Source organism: Heloderma suspectum, chromosome 4, assembly GCF_057233095.1.
Source record: "Heloderma suspectum isolate Gila_16-S chromosome 4, 16-S_ref, whole genome shotgun sequence".
Taxonomy (NCBI): domain Eukaryota; kingdom Metazoa; phylum Chordata; class Lepidosauria; order Squamata; family Helodermatidae; genus Heloderma; species Heloderma suspectum.
In genome coordinates this window covers 160,557,699-160,572,851 of record NC_139461.1, presented here as the reverse complement: position 1 = coordinate 160,572,851, position 15,153 = coordinate 160,557,699, and the positions used below count along the sequence as shown (strand labels likewise).

At 40.9% G+C, this 15,153-nt stretch overlaps 1 protein-coding gene across 12 annotated transcripts in view; it reads right to left on the bottom strand.

Annotated features, from left to right (window-relative positions):
* The window catches only part of DZANK1 (double zinc ribbon and ankyrin repeat domains 1), a 96,874-nt gene that overhangs the window by 55,236 nt on the left and 26,485 nt on the right, over positions 1-15,153 (bottom strand). For 6 of the 12 annotated variants that reach the window (XM_084854788.1, XM_084854786.1, XM_084854783.1 and 3 more), the window contains exons 4-7: positions 10,567-10,684; positions 8,663-8,759; positions 7,406-7,518; positions 1,376-1,589 (exon numbers count right to left, since the gene is read on the bottom strand). In XM_084854788.1, coding sequence (XP_084710914.1) covers positions 1,376-1,589; positions 7,406-7,518; positions 8,663-8,759; positions 10,567-10,684 — 542 coding nt within the window. Of the gene's footprint in view, positions 1-1,375; positions 1,593-7,405; positions 7,519-8,662; positions 8,760-10,566; positions 10,685-14,764; positions 14,879-15,153 lie in introns of those variants that run through there. The other 6 variants (XM_084854781.1, XM_084854777.1, XM_084854784.1 and 3 more) reach the window with 2 other exon arrangements.

The following is a 15,153-nucleotide window of genomic DNA, read 5'->3' as shown; positions in this document are numbered from 1 at the left end:
AGCCACATATCATTACAGGCTGTTATGTCACAAGTAAGGTATGAACAAAGCCATCAGTCTTGAAAGCAGTACCAGAAAAGTTTCTACTTGGTTTTACAGAACAAAATATTCTGTCTCAGGAAACATGTTACAAAGCAGAAGAATATCTTGTTAAGGTTTTATATCCATCAATGAAGAGTAAGACATTTGATGACCTTGATATTCACTGTGGACACACCAACACATATCAGAACTTCTGCCTTCATCTTTCTCAGTTAGAAATGGACATTTGAGAAGATGCTTTTTTATTCTTCAGGCATACTTAACTCTTTCCAGTGGATACTTTATTTATGAAGCTCTACAGCCAACAGACTTTGGATGGTACAAACCATCAAGTGGTATTCTAAAGCCTGACCTCTGTGTTAACATGATGCCTTCCCAAGTACTTGTACAGTGCACATGCACAATTTGCGTTACTAGTAGATGCCAATATTATTTAAAGTTTGTGGCTTGCACAGAGTATTGTAAACGTGGAGAACAATGTAAAAGACTGTAAAAAAGTCATGATGCGTGTTCACATATACTAAATGTATGCTTTTGTTTGAATAATACTAGCAAAATTTTTCATGTTGTGTACTTTACTATTTCGTTGTAATAATAAATCTTATGCAAAATTATGTTCAATATTTACAACAATTTTTATTTAATAAATAACATGAAACCTAATTACCATAAAATCTAACGTCCATATGAGTGTAAGAACCTTCTAACTGAATTCCTTGACCCCCAAAAAATATATTGAGGGTGCAATCCTATCGGGATAGGCGGCTGCTTCCAAACTCGGAGGTGACCGCCTATCCAGTGCAGGGCAGGAGAGTTAACTTCAGCCACCCTGCATTTACGGCTAGATAGCCGATTTTGGTTGCTTAGCTGTGGGACCTCGGAGCGTGGGAAGCAGCAGCCAGATGACATGTAAGATGTATCATCCCGGCATTTCCAACTTCCCCACCCCGACACACCCCCAGGAATGTCCCGTTTTTGCTGCTCTCCACTCCTCTTCCAAGTGCGGAACGCAGGGCCATTCCGTGCTGCCTATGAGGCAGCACAGGAGGGGGTAGAGGTCAGTTCTCAGGGAACGGACCTATCCTATGGCCATCTAGCTGCTGACTAGCAGCCACAAGATTGCTCCCTCTGACACCAGAATGCCGTCTGTAAGTGTCCTAGGAGCCAAAATAGGTGCATATACTAGGTGATTTTGTTGGCTACACAAATCAGACCAGAAATTGTACAGGACTGCATTACAGGGACAGGAGTATAATAAATAAGGAGAAAATCCAAGGGTTATTTTATGGAGGACTTATTTTGAAACAAAAAAAACCCCAGTATTTATTTTTACCTTTTCCAGGACTGATGGCTGTGAGTTTGTGATCACTGATCTTATTCTGCTGCTTCTTTTGAGAAACCAGCTGACATTCTTTCTTCTCCAGAAGTTTGCTAGATGGGTAGAACAAACCAGTGGTTTGAGTTCCTTGTTCTTTTTTCCGTAGTAAATTCCGTGTTGATGGTGGCAATGAAACAATTGCTTGCTGCCAGGTCTGCAAGTTGTTATTCTGCTAAAACAGTTCAAACTATAGATAAAGATGCTGATATAGATTATGAGAAATACACAAAAATCCCATCAATATGTTTCCAAAATAAAGTTAACATTTCTTCTGAGGGAACTCAGGGGTTCTCTGATATCTAACAGGCCAATCAAGCATTTATACACAGCCTTTTCAGAGTTCATAGTGCATTATGTAAAATATCTCAGTAATCTTTACAACAGCACTGTAAAATAGATCAGTATTATTAATCTGATCATACTATTAACCTGGTATTTGCAGATGATGGGCTGAAATAGTGGCTTGCCTAAACCAGCATAGTAAGTTCATGACTGAGGTGAAATTTGAATGAGGGCCTCTGACTCACACTCTTAGCCACTAGATCACACCGCAGAAAACAAGCCAGTGTTTATAACCAGAATGTGCCTTGCTTATTCTAGCTCAAAAATATAGAGTCATGGCAGGAGAGGCGTTTTCAGTATTCACATTTTTGTTAGAGATAGAAGAAAAGGGGAGACTGAAGGCATGTGATGTTGGAGGGTATGAAGGAGCAGCAAATAGACCAAGGACCAGGAACTTGGATGGAACAGCCAGCTGAGAGGAGTGAAGAGTTCTCTCCTCTTTATTAGTGACAATGCTACCTGGATCCTTTGGTTTCTGAACCATTAGCAAAAATGGCCCATGTATTTTTCAATGTTTCCCCTACACCCACAAGGACTAGTAATGTGCTTAAAAGTAATAATGGAAACTTGAAATATCAGAAGCCACCAGATTTAGCAGTAGAAAGTAAAATCTTGCTATTTGCAGCATAATTGCAAGCTGACACATCTGTTTATATCAACTGAAGTCATGGGCAAGTGTCCCCAAATGTGACTGCCATTTGTTTGTGAAAATTTACCTCAGAAAACACAGAGCCATCACCAGTACTAAAAGGTACCTTATCTTCAGAGGCCAGTCTAGCCTAGTATTATCTAATCGGTAGCAGCTCTCTAAGGTCTCAGGCAGAGGTCTTCCCTTTCCCAAACCGGCAACCTAAAATTCTTTTAACTGGAGAAACCAGGGATTGAACCTGGGTCTTTCTGCATGCAAAACATGTGCTCTATCTCTCAGTTATATGGTCACAAAGCATGGCCTGTAGATGAGTCATTAAAACAGGTCATTTAAGAAGACACCATACCTATATTCCAGATCCCTAACTCGTGAGCAAGAAGACTCTGAAATTGAGATTCTATTGCAAAAGGCTTCTGCAAAGCAATAGCAAGGTTATGGCAAATTGGGCTGGCAGAGATGCTGATACGAAGTGGAAGAACAGAAGAACTGATGCATGCTCAGACACCAACTAAGAGGAAAACATGTCAATCAAGATAACGTGCCCAGATGGTAGATGTTTAAGGAAGTCTGAGATTAAACCTTTAAAGAAAGTGCCTGAAATGTTCCCAAACCATGTGAGCATAAAACATAAGATTATTGGACGAGGTAGACAGACATCACACTTCTGATTGGTGAATGGGTGGTTTAATCACAGATGCACCACATTTTTTATTCAAAGATGGTTGTTTCATCACTCATTGGGGCCCCACTTCTAGCCAGAACAAGTGTATAAAAGCACAGGTGGCATGAGCCCCATGTTTTCTTTTTCTTTGCCTTGCTCTATAGCTGCTTCACCTTTGATATTTACTAGATTACTAGGCCCAAGGATTTTGGTAAATATGGATTCTTTTAGACGTTTGCAAATAATTTTAACCCTTTTCTTTCTGAAATTAAGTCTTAGAATATTTTCTGAGCTTGGGATTTTATCTTATTTCTGAAGATGGAACTTAGAAATAATTCCAAGTTTGAAGCTATCTTAGAATCAAACTTGGTTAACTCTTTTAATCTCAAATTTGGTTAACCCCTTTAGTGCCATTAATTTTCATTTTTAGACTTTAGGGTTTTTTCACTCTAGCTTCTACACATAACTAAGTTAATTCTTCACATGCCTAGAGGGACTTGGTAATGCTTTAGCATAGCTTTTTACATTAAAATAATGGGCAGGAGGAAGTAGAAGGAAGAGTTAGCTATGTTAGCATGGTTTAGTTTAGCTTTAAAACACAAGTAGAATGTAGGAGGGTGCTGAGAAGTCATGTTATGAAAACAACAATGTAAACAATAATGTTGGAAGCCCAATTTGTTATTTTGCTCGCTACGTTTGTAGTGCCAGCTTTGTCAACTACCATTCTTTTACTTAATCTTATATTTATGTTACATTCTCTTTCATGGACAATAATGTAATCACAGAAAAGTTTCTAAATTATGCTCATATAAACACCAAGGCACTTTTTTAATTTTGTAATTTTCTTAAATAAAGCATCTAATGGATTTCAATTTACTTTTTAGTCTGTGGTTTGCCTGTTTGGACTTAGCTTGGTTACCCGTCAGGTTGTCTAGAACCCAATTGGTATAGGTTCTGAAGTTAAAGAGGACCAAATTAACACAGGCCTTCTCCACATGGGGCTTTTATCTTGCGATTGATATTGGTTACTCATGGAAGTTTTTAGGAAGTGGGTCCTTTACTTTATGTTGTCAACCTCCAGTGTCTCTCCTGTGGTTTCCAACTATTTCCATGGCTTAATTTGAAATGGAAATAATGAGCTAATAAAAAGCTGTTTGAATCAGTTTGAATTTTCTGTGTAAAGAGGAAGTGGTGCTATAACAACAGCGTCATCTAGCAGCTGTATAATGAGACAAATACAACTTGTAGATAAAGGGAAAAAGGGGGGAAGGGAAGCGCATGTAAAGGACTGATCTTAATCCTGCAAAGAATCCAGAAGCAGAACCCCGGTAAAATTGCGGGATAAAAAGCCTGTGTGGAGAAGGCCACAGACTGCAGTTTTAATTCTGTTTTTGTTTCAAGGCTCATTATATCCCCAAGATGTTGACTTTCGTAGTACAGAGGGAAACATTATTGCCACTAAATTGAATTAAAGCAACCCCCTTGTACAACATAAGAACATAAGAAGAGCTATGCTGGATCAGACTAAGGGTCCATCTAGTCCAGCATTCTGTTCACACAATGGCCAACCCCATTGACCCAGAACCCACAGGCAGGACACAAGTGCTCCTGAGCACCCAGCCAGATGTGCATGCTCAAGATTGAGCCCAAGAAGCCACAGAGCTTCCAGGGTCAGAGCAGCACAATGAACAGTACCGAGCATTCATGCCTGGTGAGCATGCTCAATATGACCCTAGGAAGCCATGGAGCTTCCAGGGTACTGAGAACAGAAAGTGGAGCAGAGGCAAGTGCTGCACTTGCAACAAGAGAGCCTCAGTGAAGAGTAGGACAGGTCAGACAGAAGGTGAGAGGCGAGGGTTGCTGCGGAGAAAGGATCAATGCGGGGACATGGGTGTTGGGTGTTCAGTGTTCTTCCCCTGCCCCAAAAGACCAGCCATGCCTGGATTTACCTAAAAGGAAGCTTATAAACCTTTTAAATTAAAAAAGTAAAACCAGAAGTTGGCGTAATACAGTGCAAAGATCTGAAAAAGTTTCTAAAATGCCTGGGAAAATAAAAACGTCCTCACCTGTTGCCAAAAACATCAAAATAGTAACACCAGGTGGCCTTCTTGGGTGTGTGTGGGGGGAAGGCATTCCAGAGAGAGAGAGAGAGCGCACCACCATGGAAAAGGCCCTCTTCTCTTGAGCTACCTGCTTCACTTCATTTGGCACTGGAGAAGGAGCTAAGTAAATATGGGAAGAGGCACACCTTCAGGTAACTTGTCCCCAAGCTGTTCAAGGCTTTAATGCTTAAAACCAGCACTTTGAACTGAACCCAGAAATGAACTAGCAGCCAATGCAGATGGCAAAGTACTAGTATAATGCGATCAGATCAGCAATCCTTACTAACAATCTAGACAGCCTGTTTCGACTAACTGAGGTTTTCAAAGCCAGATCCACATATAACACATTGAAATAATCCAAACAGGATGTTAGCAGAGCATGAATAACTGTTGCAAGGTATTTCTGTCCAGGTAGAGGAATAGTTGGCAGGCACACTGAGTCAATGAGGCCACCCGTGCTTCTAGTGACAATCATGTATCCAAAAGTACCCACAAACTATGTACTTAAGGGAGAGTGCAACCCCTTCCAGAACAAGGTAAGCACCACTCATCTGGACAGACGAACCACCCATAAACAATATCCATATCTTGTCTGAACTGTGTCTCAGTTTGTTGGTCCTTATCTGGTCTATTACCTTGTCCAAGCACCAGTTCAGAAATTAACTGCCTCACCTGTAGATGCCAACATATTCTTCTCCTCTGTGATACAATACTTTGGAACCAATGCAACCAAAGTAGATGTAGTTTTGATAGTTACACTGGGGTCTAGTCTACATAATTCAGGTGAATGGCTCTGAAGAGGCCAAGATGAAAGCTTATTGATTGACCTGATGTGCAGCTACCACAGGTGTGAAGTCTCATGGATGAAATCAAAGCTGATGTAGCCCCCGTTTTCTCCCATGTCCTCAAGACATATTACAACAGCAATATGCACTGGCAACCACTAGTGGCATTATCAAACCCAACAAAGGATGATCAGCTAGGTGAGACTGCACCAATCCTCAGCAAAAACATGGAGGAGGCTGACACATGACTGATCCTTCATTCTTGCGAAGTGGTTGAAAGAGGTTATGGACAAGTTGTAGTCATCTCCACGGATACAGATCCATTTTCTGTTGCACTTCCTGTCCACAAAAGCAGCTGAAACATGGACTGTCTCTGTAAAAGCTAGGAATGTAGGACCCATGCTTTGAAGGCCTATCTGGTCTAGCATTCTGTTCACAAGTGGACAACCAGCTGCCTGTGGGAAGCCCACAAGTAAGATATGAGTGCGTTAGCACCCTCCTGCTCATGTTCCCCAGCAACTGGTATGCATAGGCATTCTGCCCCTGATACTGGAGGTAATATATAGCCATCATGATTAGTAGTAGCCTTTGATAGCTTTATCCTCCATGAATTTGTCTAATTCCCCTTTAAAGCCATCGAAGCTGATGGCCATCACATCTTGTGGTTGTGAATTCCATAGTTTTCAGTGGCGGAAAAAAGTTTGTGAACCCCTTAGGATTCACAATGTTGTGAACCGCCCTGAGAACTTTGGCTATGGGGTGGAATAGAAATATAATAAATGAATGAATAAATGAATGAATGAATGAATGAAAAGCTCAGCTTCTAAAGCAAGAGCAAGGAGAACAAGTTTTTCCAGTCCCATGGTGACCCCTTGGCTCCGCCTCTGTCAGTGGCCCACCCGCTACCCCACCAGCCACAGCGGCTACTATCATTAACAGAAAAACAACAAGTTAAATGCAAATGTACATTTAAGCAGCAATCCTATACACACTTATCTGGGATTGAGTTCCATTGAACTCAATGGGATTTACTTCTGGGTAGACATCTACAGAATTACACTGTTAATGTATTGTCTGTTTTGGCCCTCATTGAAAACATCTCACTCTACTTATCAGGCGAACTTCAGTTAAGCCATTAAGCAATGACTAACTTGCCATGCAAATCTCCCTGCTGCAGCTCCACTGAGACCTTACTACTCCTGTACGCTTATTTATAAAATACTGGGAAAGGGCTTTCAGACAGGCACACTGAGCACAGAATCATACATATACATTAATGTTAATACCTGGTGAATTGTGGAGCCCTGGTTGGGGCAAATTTGAGTGTGACACTAAGAAAAAGGCTAAATCTGCAATTCCTGTCTAGCACTATGTCTTTATGCAGGATAGTGTAAATGCTCAACCTCAGTTCCTCCAGCATTTGAAGCAACATATCGCTTTGGTTACCTGTGACTGAGGCATCAAAGTAGCAGAGTTAGACTCTTCTCTATCACTTGAGGTGTTCAAGAAATGTGGTCCACTGAGATGTGAGGGCACAGAGCTTTTTTCTTTTGACAAACCTAAAATTACACACGTTTCATCCTATTACTTTTCTGTAACATACTTAAAAATGTGAACTTCAACTAACACTGTGTAAAATATGTTATCTTTCTAAAGTCTATTTGAGGATTTTTGAAAGGCCTACGAGAGGAATTGTATCACTGACAAGTGTATGTATACCCAAATCCATGGAAATGTCCATTTCGATTATTACTCCCCATTTGTATTATCATCTTCATAGTTTATTAAATGGTTCAAGAAGGCACACAGTGCAGTCCACTGTTATCCCCATATTGCCCCATATCCCCATATTAGGGAGGGGTTCTAAAGCTCAGCAGGGTTGTCAGCAACCCTACAACGTGGTTCATTGTTACCACAGACTACAAATCAAGTGAATATGGCAAAGATCTCAAAAAAGAAGCAGAACAGATCTTAAGAAAGACGAAATGAGCCAAGAGACTACTAATCAAGTTAAACCATAGCAGTTCCTTTCTCTTTCTGTCACACATACACACTGCAACATGCAGCAGAACATCACATGGAAGCATACACAGCAACATGTCACTAACACCCATGGATAGAGCAGCTCCCCTTCTTCCACCATCTTCCACAGCTGCAGCCTGCTCACTTTGATGACAGCTATTACCCTTTTGCAGAACAGACTCTATCTAAGGAGCATCAGTTGGGCAATGAACATGGCCCCTTAATTAAATGTCTAATTAAAATGGAAATTTTTAAACTTCATAACTTCAGGAACACACAACCGATCTTCACCAAACCTGCAATATTTTTTGAATTTTTAACATCATCTAAAATGCCAAAAAGAGTAGTTTAACATAGGTTTAAGTGGGCACAAAATGACTAGGAAACAGGATGCCTACACTTGAAAGGAGACTAGCCCAGAGCATGATGCCTATGTCAGGTGCCCCTGCTCCCCCATTCCAGGGGCATGGTGAATCGACTAATATAGTATAAGCACAGAAAGTATTCAGGGAGTTATCAGAAAGCTCAGAAGGTATAACATTTGAAATTTAACTACAGTGAAGAAACCACAGTAAACAACTGTTCACTTGAGATTTCGATAGTACCTCACTGCCAGTCAAAATCTTTTTAACAAGCGACATTTTTAGAGCTCTCTCAAACCCTGGTTTTAACATGTAGTACCTTGAAATTCCCATGTTACACCATTCCAATTGAAATTGCTTTCCACATTCACTTCTTTCTTTCTTAGTCTTATGTCAGACAATCCATTTTCCATCCCCTAAGGACAAAAAGACTCTGACTTATAATCACATTTTTTCCTGAATATTGATTCAAGTCTCTTGCACTTGCTCTAGCCACCATGAGAAGTACCCTTATAAGCATGCTTTTAAAATACTTTGTTGGTAGAACAAAAGGGAGCATTAGTAATGGGATGAGGACAGTAAGTTATGAGACAGGTATATAGATATGCATGTTCTATTTGTCCACTATTAGGTTATGCTTCTTTCTGGAAAGAAAACAGTCCCTGCATCTTTTGGGACAGATTGCTACAATGTTTGACATGTGCATGTGGTAAAGCATTCCACTTAATGTTTTATGATCAAGGTACAATCAGGGTTTCATCCATTTTGATTTCGGAGACATAATTTGATTAGGGATATGGGTCCACCTGAGCCCAGAAAAAATGTATTCTTTTCTGATATAGCAGGGGTCAACTAGTTGATTGCATGGCCACTTCAGTTCAACCTCATTGATTGTTCTGTTTGGCCCTGCCTCTTCTCTCCTCTCCTCCTGCAAGCAGCAGCAGAGATTGGCAGCAGCATGTGCCAATATTATTGGGCACAGGTGCCTTGCAGAAAGTGGGCATTTTTCATTTTAAAATGGTAGAAGGAGAGGAAGGTGGGTTCTTAGCACTGTTTTCACTTAAACATTCTGTTAAGCCAGCATTTTACTCAGACAGAAGTCTTTCTGGCTTCCTGCATCTCTAGCTCAGGATAATACTGCTGGAATGCAAAAACCCAACCACCATTTTATGTGTCCCCTCATTAATGCCTTGACTTTAAAAAGGTTCCATTCTGTCTGAATATAGCCAAGAAAAATCCACCTGCATAGGGCAAATGGCTGCAATTTCCCCACCTAAACTCCTCTAGTCATGGACAAGGAAGATGCCTGACCAGCTACTCAGTTAGCGTGGGACCTCAGAATATCATTAAATGCCCAACAGTTTAACTTAATGGACATCACCCATGAACTGGCCAGAAACCTGAGATTTCAGGGGAAGCTCCTCCCAGTAGTACTTAACATTACATTGTATGTCTCAGTACTTCTTTGTCTTAAGCAATTGTTTCTTCTGCATTTACCTAGAAATCGCCACTCAAAACCCTCCTATTGTAAATAAAGCTCCCCTCCACACAAGACAATAATTGCCCTAGCACTCCAGAATTCATTAAATTACTTTCCCCTAGGAATCTCCAGGTCCCCTTCTCCCCACAAGTATATTTGGAGCTTTGTTCTATCTTTTGCCCCCACCTTCACTGAAAAGCTGCTGCCTGCAGTTCAATGGTTTATCTTTCAAGGGGGCTGTACACAGGCCCAGCAGCTACACATACTTTATAGCAGACATGCACAACCTGTGACTTCTCCAGTGTAAATGGAGACCCCAGTCATGCATTTGGGGTGGGGGAGGAGTCATAATTTGTGCAGGTGCACAACATCCCCTTCCTCTTCTGTGTAGTCCCAGGCAGGCAGGAAAAACACACACATGCATTATTAAGCCCCTGGAGGGCTGCTGGTCCATAAGTTGTATATAAGTTGGCAGCAGGAATGTAAGAAGTCTGATTTAACCCTAAACTTCCTCCATGAGAGTTCTTATGACCTATTTGAACAGATGGATTACCAGTATTAATCTAGTGACTCTGTTCAGAGAGCCCCAATGTTTTTCTGAAACAAACTTAGCGGGTCTCCACAGTAGCAACAAATGAAGTTTTAAAAATCTGCTTTTGTAAGACCTTCATATTTAATAAAAACAATAACAGCAGCAACAATTATAACACTTTGCAGTAGACTTTACAGTTTTTATGACTTGCCTGTCTGGAGAGACCTTTCAGGAAATTCTCATCATTATCTTCATGAGGTACATGTGTGTTTGGAGATACACGTCCTACTACAAATACTTTTGTTACAATGGCACTCTCTCTGCAGTCTCTGTAATTTAAGAATCAAGAAATTCTAGACCAGACTTGTGCAAGTTGTGGCCCATTGTGAAGAAATTGAATTGTGAAGTAAAAGTTTAAGATGTTTGTATGTATTGTTTTGAAAGAAGGACTGAACTGTGAGGGGTCAATGGTAAAATGAAAAATGTACATCTTTTACTCTCTGTTGAGTAAAGATGTTGAGGGAGAAACAACCCAGAGTTTTAACCCATGGTTTATTCTTAAGCCATCGTAGCAATGTTATTCCCAGTTTCCTGATATATTTTGGTGGTAGCGGGGGATATACTGATACCTATACATGCCACCCCCCTTACCACCACACCCACAAAGGCAAATACAGCACACCAGCCACATACAACAGCCCACTCAACCAGTCTCTTATTTTTTGCTGCTTTTCTGGGACTTCTTACAGGCCACAATATATTGGTTGGATTTGCTTGGTGGATCACAAGTGTACAATGACAGTAGAAATATAATAGGTCAATAGAGATCAAATCTATTTCAATGTATTTATTTTATTTATTAAAATAGTTATATCCTGCCTTTCATTCACAAAAAAGGTTCCTCAATGGAGCTAGCAAGATTCAAAGTTAAAACAAACCAAAACCAATCAATAAAACAAGCAAAACAATACACCATAACATCAAACAAATAAAGGCCAGAAACAGAAGCAAAAATTAGCATAGGGGGAGTGTCATGCAATCCCTTAAGCATGGTGAAATAAAATGGTTATAACCAGATGCTAAAACATAATAATACAAGTCAATGGCTAAAGGCTAAACCAGATATGATGTTAATTGCAATTAATGTGCACATTTTTTGTTATGTAAATATTAACTAAAGGGAAGCCTGAGCAGCCTTGAGACTGTGTGGGGAGAGGGGAGGTTTAACTCTTTCTCCACCTGCCATGGTACTGACAAAAATCTCCTCTGAAGCTGCTATTTGCATTTCAAGGGGTGTTCCCATTGACACCAATGGAGGCTTCCCTTGAAATTCAAATAGCAACTTCAGAGAGGGGATTTTTGTGAGGACCACAGCAGGGAGAAAAGAGTTAAACTTCTCCCCACCCCCAGGTTGCTAAGGCTTCCCTTTGGTTGCTGCTTACATAACAAAAAAGTACATTTTAATTGTATTTATGCAGTTAATAGCCGTGTCTAGTTTGACCCTGAACTACAACAGTGAGTAGCATTTTATATACTTTTTTTGACACTACTAACCCAAAAAGAAGGCAGAAAAAGAGGGAGTATCATCATAAAGACTGGAAATGTGTGGGAAAACACAACAAAGATGAACAACAGAACCAAGAAAGCATACCTTTAAAAGGGCATATACAGATGGATTCATGTCCTGTGGCTCTATTTATGAATTTTCACATAAAAGTTATTATCCTAGCACAGAATCTAGAAAGTCACAACTTTCATTGAAAATTCAGAATTGCAGGGGTTGACAAATATGTGCACCAGGCACGGGCACTGTTAAAGAAAAGCCCAGCTGGGCATGGGCCCTGGATCTTCTGAGCCACTCCAATTGTCATCATCTGCCTTACTACATGTCTGCTTCTTCCCTCTGAGCTCAGTAGCCTTGCAGTTACTAAGGAGGCCTTAGGACTTGCTCCCTTAAAAGACCAATAGAGAGTGAGAGTCTAGTCTGAATGCACCATCCTTTTAAACTAGAGGGGAGACTGCCACCTTTCCTTCCACTCATTGTTTTTTCTCTCTTCCTCTACTTTTCTGCTCTTACATGCCCACTGCTGGGAGCTTGTTTGCAATGACTTTTTGAAGAGGGATTGGCAGGAAGAGCTCCATGTGAAATACTGGTATTTCACACAGCATCTGAGTTTACTGCCCTAAACTGGAACCTTTTGGCTTCTGCAGAAATTTAGTAGCTTCAGCACAGCAAAAGATTTAATCAGCTTCCACAAATGGCTTTCTCCCCCTTCACTTTAAGTTCTTCTAAATAGCTGCAGGCCTCAAGACTATTCCAAAAGTAGGGTTAGGACTAAGTGGCATCATGATTAAGGAAGTGCTGGGGCTTTTAAACAGGTTTTACACTTTTAAAAAGCAAGTAAAAGCCCTCAGCCACCTTGCCTCATATAGTTAATTTGTGCAATTCTTACAAACCATCCACAGTGTCCTAAATTCCCCCAAAGTGCTACCTCTCTGAAAAGAGACACTTGGCTTGGGTAATCCCCCCCCCCATTCCAATCACCATTCTTTTCTTCATCTCCTCCTCCTCCCTATCCTGGTCTATTTCTTCTTTATTTCACTCAGAGCATACCTTGGGAAATTCTCAAAGATAATTCTCTTTGGTAGGCAAGAGAACTTCTGAACTGTATTTGACTTTATACAAACAGACAAGAGGGTTGGTTTTTCTCCTCCTCCTCCTCCTCCTCCTCCTCCAAATTTTCAAGAAAAGTGGGTTCACATAGTTACAGAGGAAAGAATCTGGGGTTCTTTTGTTTGTCAGTTGTCATTAAGCAGCAATAGGAAGGGCTGTAGCTCAGTGGGAGAGCATAGCTTGGCATACAGAAGGTCCCAGGTTCAATCCCCGTTATCTCCAGGTAAGGCTAGAAAAGAATCCTGCCTGAAGCCCTGGAGAGATGCTGTCAGTCAGTGTTGATAATACTGGGCTAGATGGACCAATATTCTGACTCAGTATAAGGCAGCTTCCTATGTTCCTATGAACAGAAAATTTTAATAAAAAAAGGAGTGGGGGTTGGAAGTGGAGGGGAGATAAATACTGCTCACTCATACAATATGTAAGTATGTAAGCCTACTTAGAAGTAAGCCCCATTATGTTTAATGAGGCTTACCTCCAGGAAAGTACGCATAGGATTCCAGCACAAGTTACTTGTGCAAGGGTTACAACCTGATCTTCAATATGTTTACTCAGAAAAGTCCTGAGTTGTGAGTATGGTACTGCAGGCTTAATACACTGCACACCCAATTCCATTCTAATGAATTGACTACCCTTTGAACTCAGTGCTATGCATACTTTGTCATTTGTATTTTTTCATTTTGCATGAACTCTAGCTTCAGTGGTGAGGGAAAGGCACTTAGTACATGCTCAGAGTTTCTCCATAACTTAGCCGTAGTTTTGAAAACAGACTCCTTGAATCCTGGTGAAGCCTTGACACAAATGAAGTTGTGGGGAGAAAGATATAATGAGAGCTTGTGCATAACAAGGAGGAGGTAGAGGAAACATCTATTTTTATGAAGACATCTGAAGAGTTGCTGAAGGATGGTAGAATGAGGAAGGATTGTTGTATGAAGGGGAATGGAATTGGTAGGGCAAGAATGTAAGTGCTCAGTGGTGAAAGAAAAGCATTCTGCATATGCTCAGAGGCACTCTATATTTAAGAACATAGAATCATAGAATAGTAGGGTTGGAAGGGGCCTATAAGACCATTGAGTCCAACCCCCCACTCAGTGCAGGAATCCAAGTCACAGCATCCCTGACGGATGGCTGTCCAGCTTCATCTTGAATGCCTCCAGTGTGGGAGAGCCCACCACTTCCCTAGGGAATTGGTTCCATTGTCATATAATTCCATTGTCATTTTCCATTGTCGTATTGCTCTTACAGTCAGGAGGTTTTTCCTGATGTTCAGCCGGAATCTGGCTTCCTATAACTTGAGCCCATTATTCCGTGTCCTGCACTCTGGGATGATCGAGAAGAGATCCTGGCCTTCCTCTCTGTGACAACCTTTCAAGTACTTGAAGAGTGCTATCATATCTCCAGCAGTCTGAGGTGAGCCAGGAGCTGGGAACCAGAAACCCTGGAAAAAGCTAGTAGTCAAAGAAGTTCTACTATCAAATAACTAATTGATATTGTCATAAGAAGAGCTGTGCTGTATCAGGCCAAGGTCCATCTAGTCCAGCATTCGTTCACACAGTGGCCAACCAGCTGCTCATGGAAAACCCACAAGCGGGATATGCGTGCAAAAGCACCCTCCCATCCATGTTCCCTCCTGCTAACACTGGTGAAATGTAAACTCCCATAAATTTACATGGGAGGAGGAGTAATACTCTAGGAGTAAAACCACCTAGAAATAATGATTGGCTACCAAGTTCACCTAATATTTGGGAAGCCTGGTGAAGTAGTCATAGGCCTAGGATCTTCTGTTCTTGTTCTAGTTCTACAGTTAACTCCAACAGACTTGCACAGTTTGCAAAACAGGAATCAAGACCCTTGTGGAACCTTGAAGACAAACATATTTATTGTGACAACTGTTATCTGCTAGCCTTTTAGGTGCCACAACTCTTGTGGCATCTGTTTTTGCTGCAACAGATGAATATGGAACATATCAAAGGGGATACCAATAAAAGTTAACTGCCTATGTTGATTCCTCCTCACTAAAAAGAGAAAATAGGCAGGGCTATGTTCACCAAAAGATCACTTTCGTGGCAAGCTAACGCAAAGTTTTGTACTTGACTCAATTTCTGCCCCTATTTCAAAGATGAA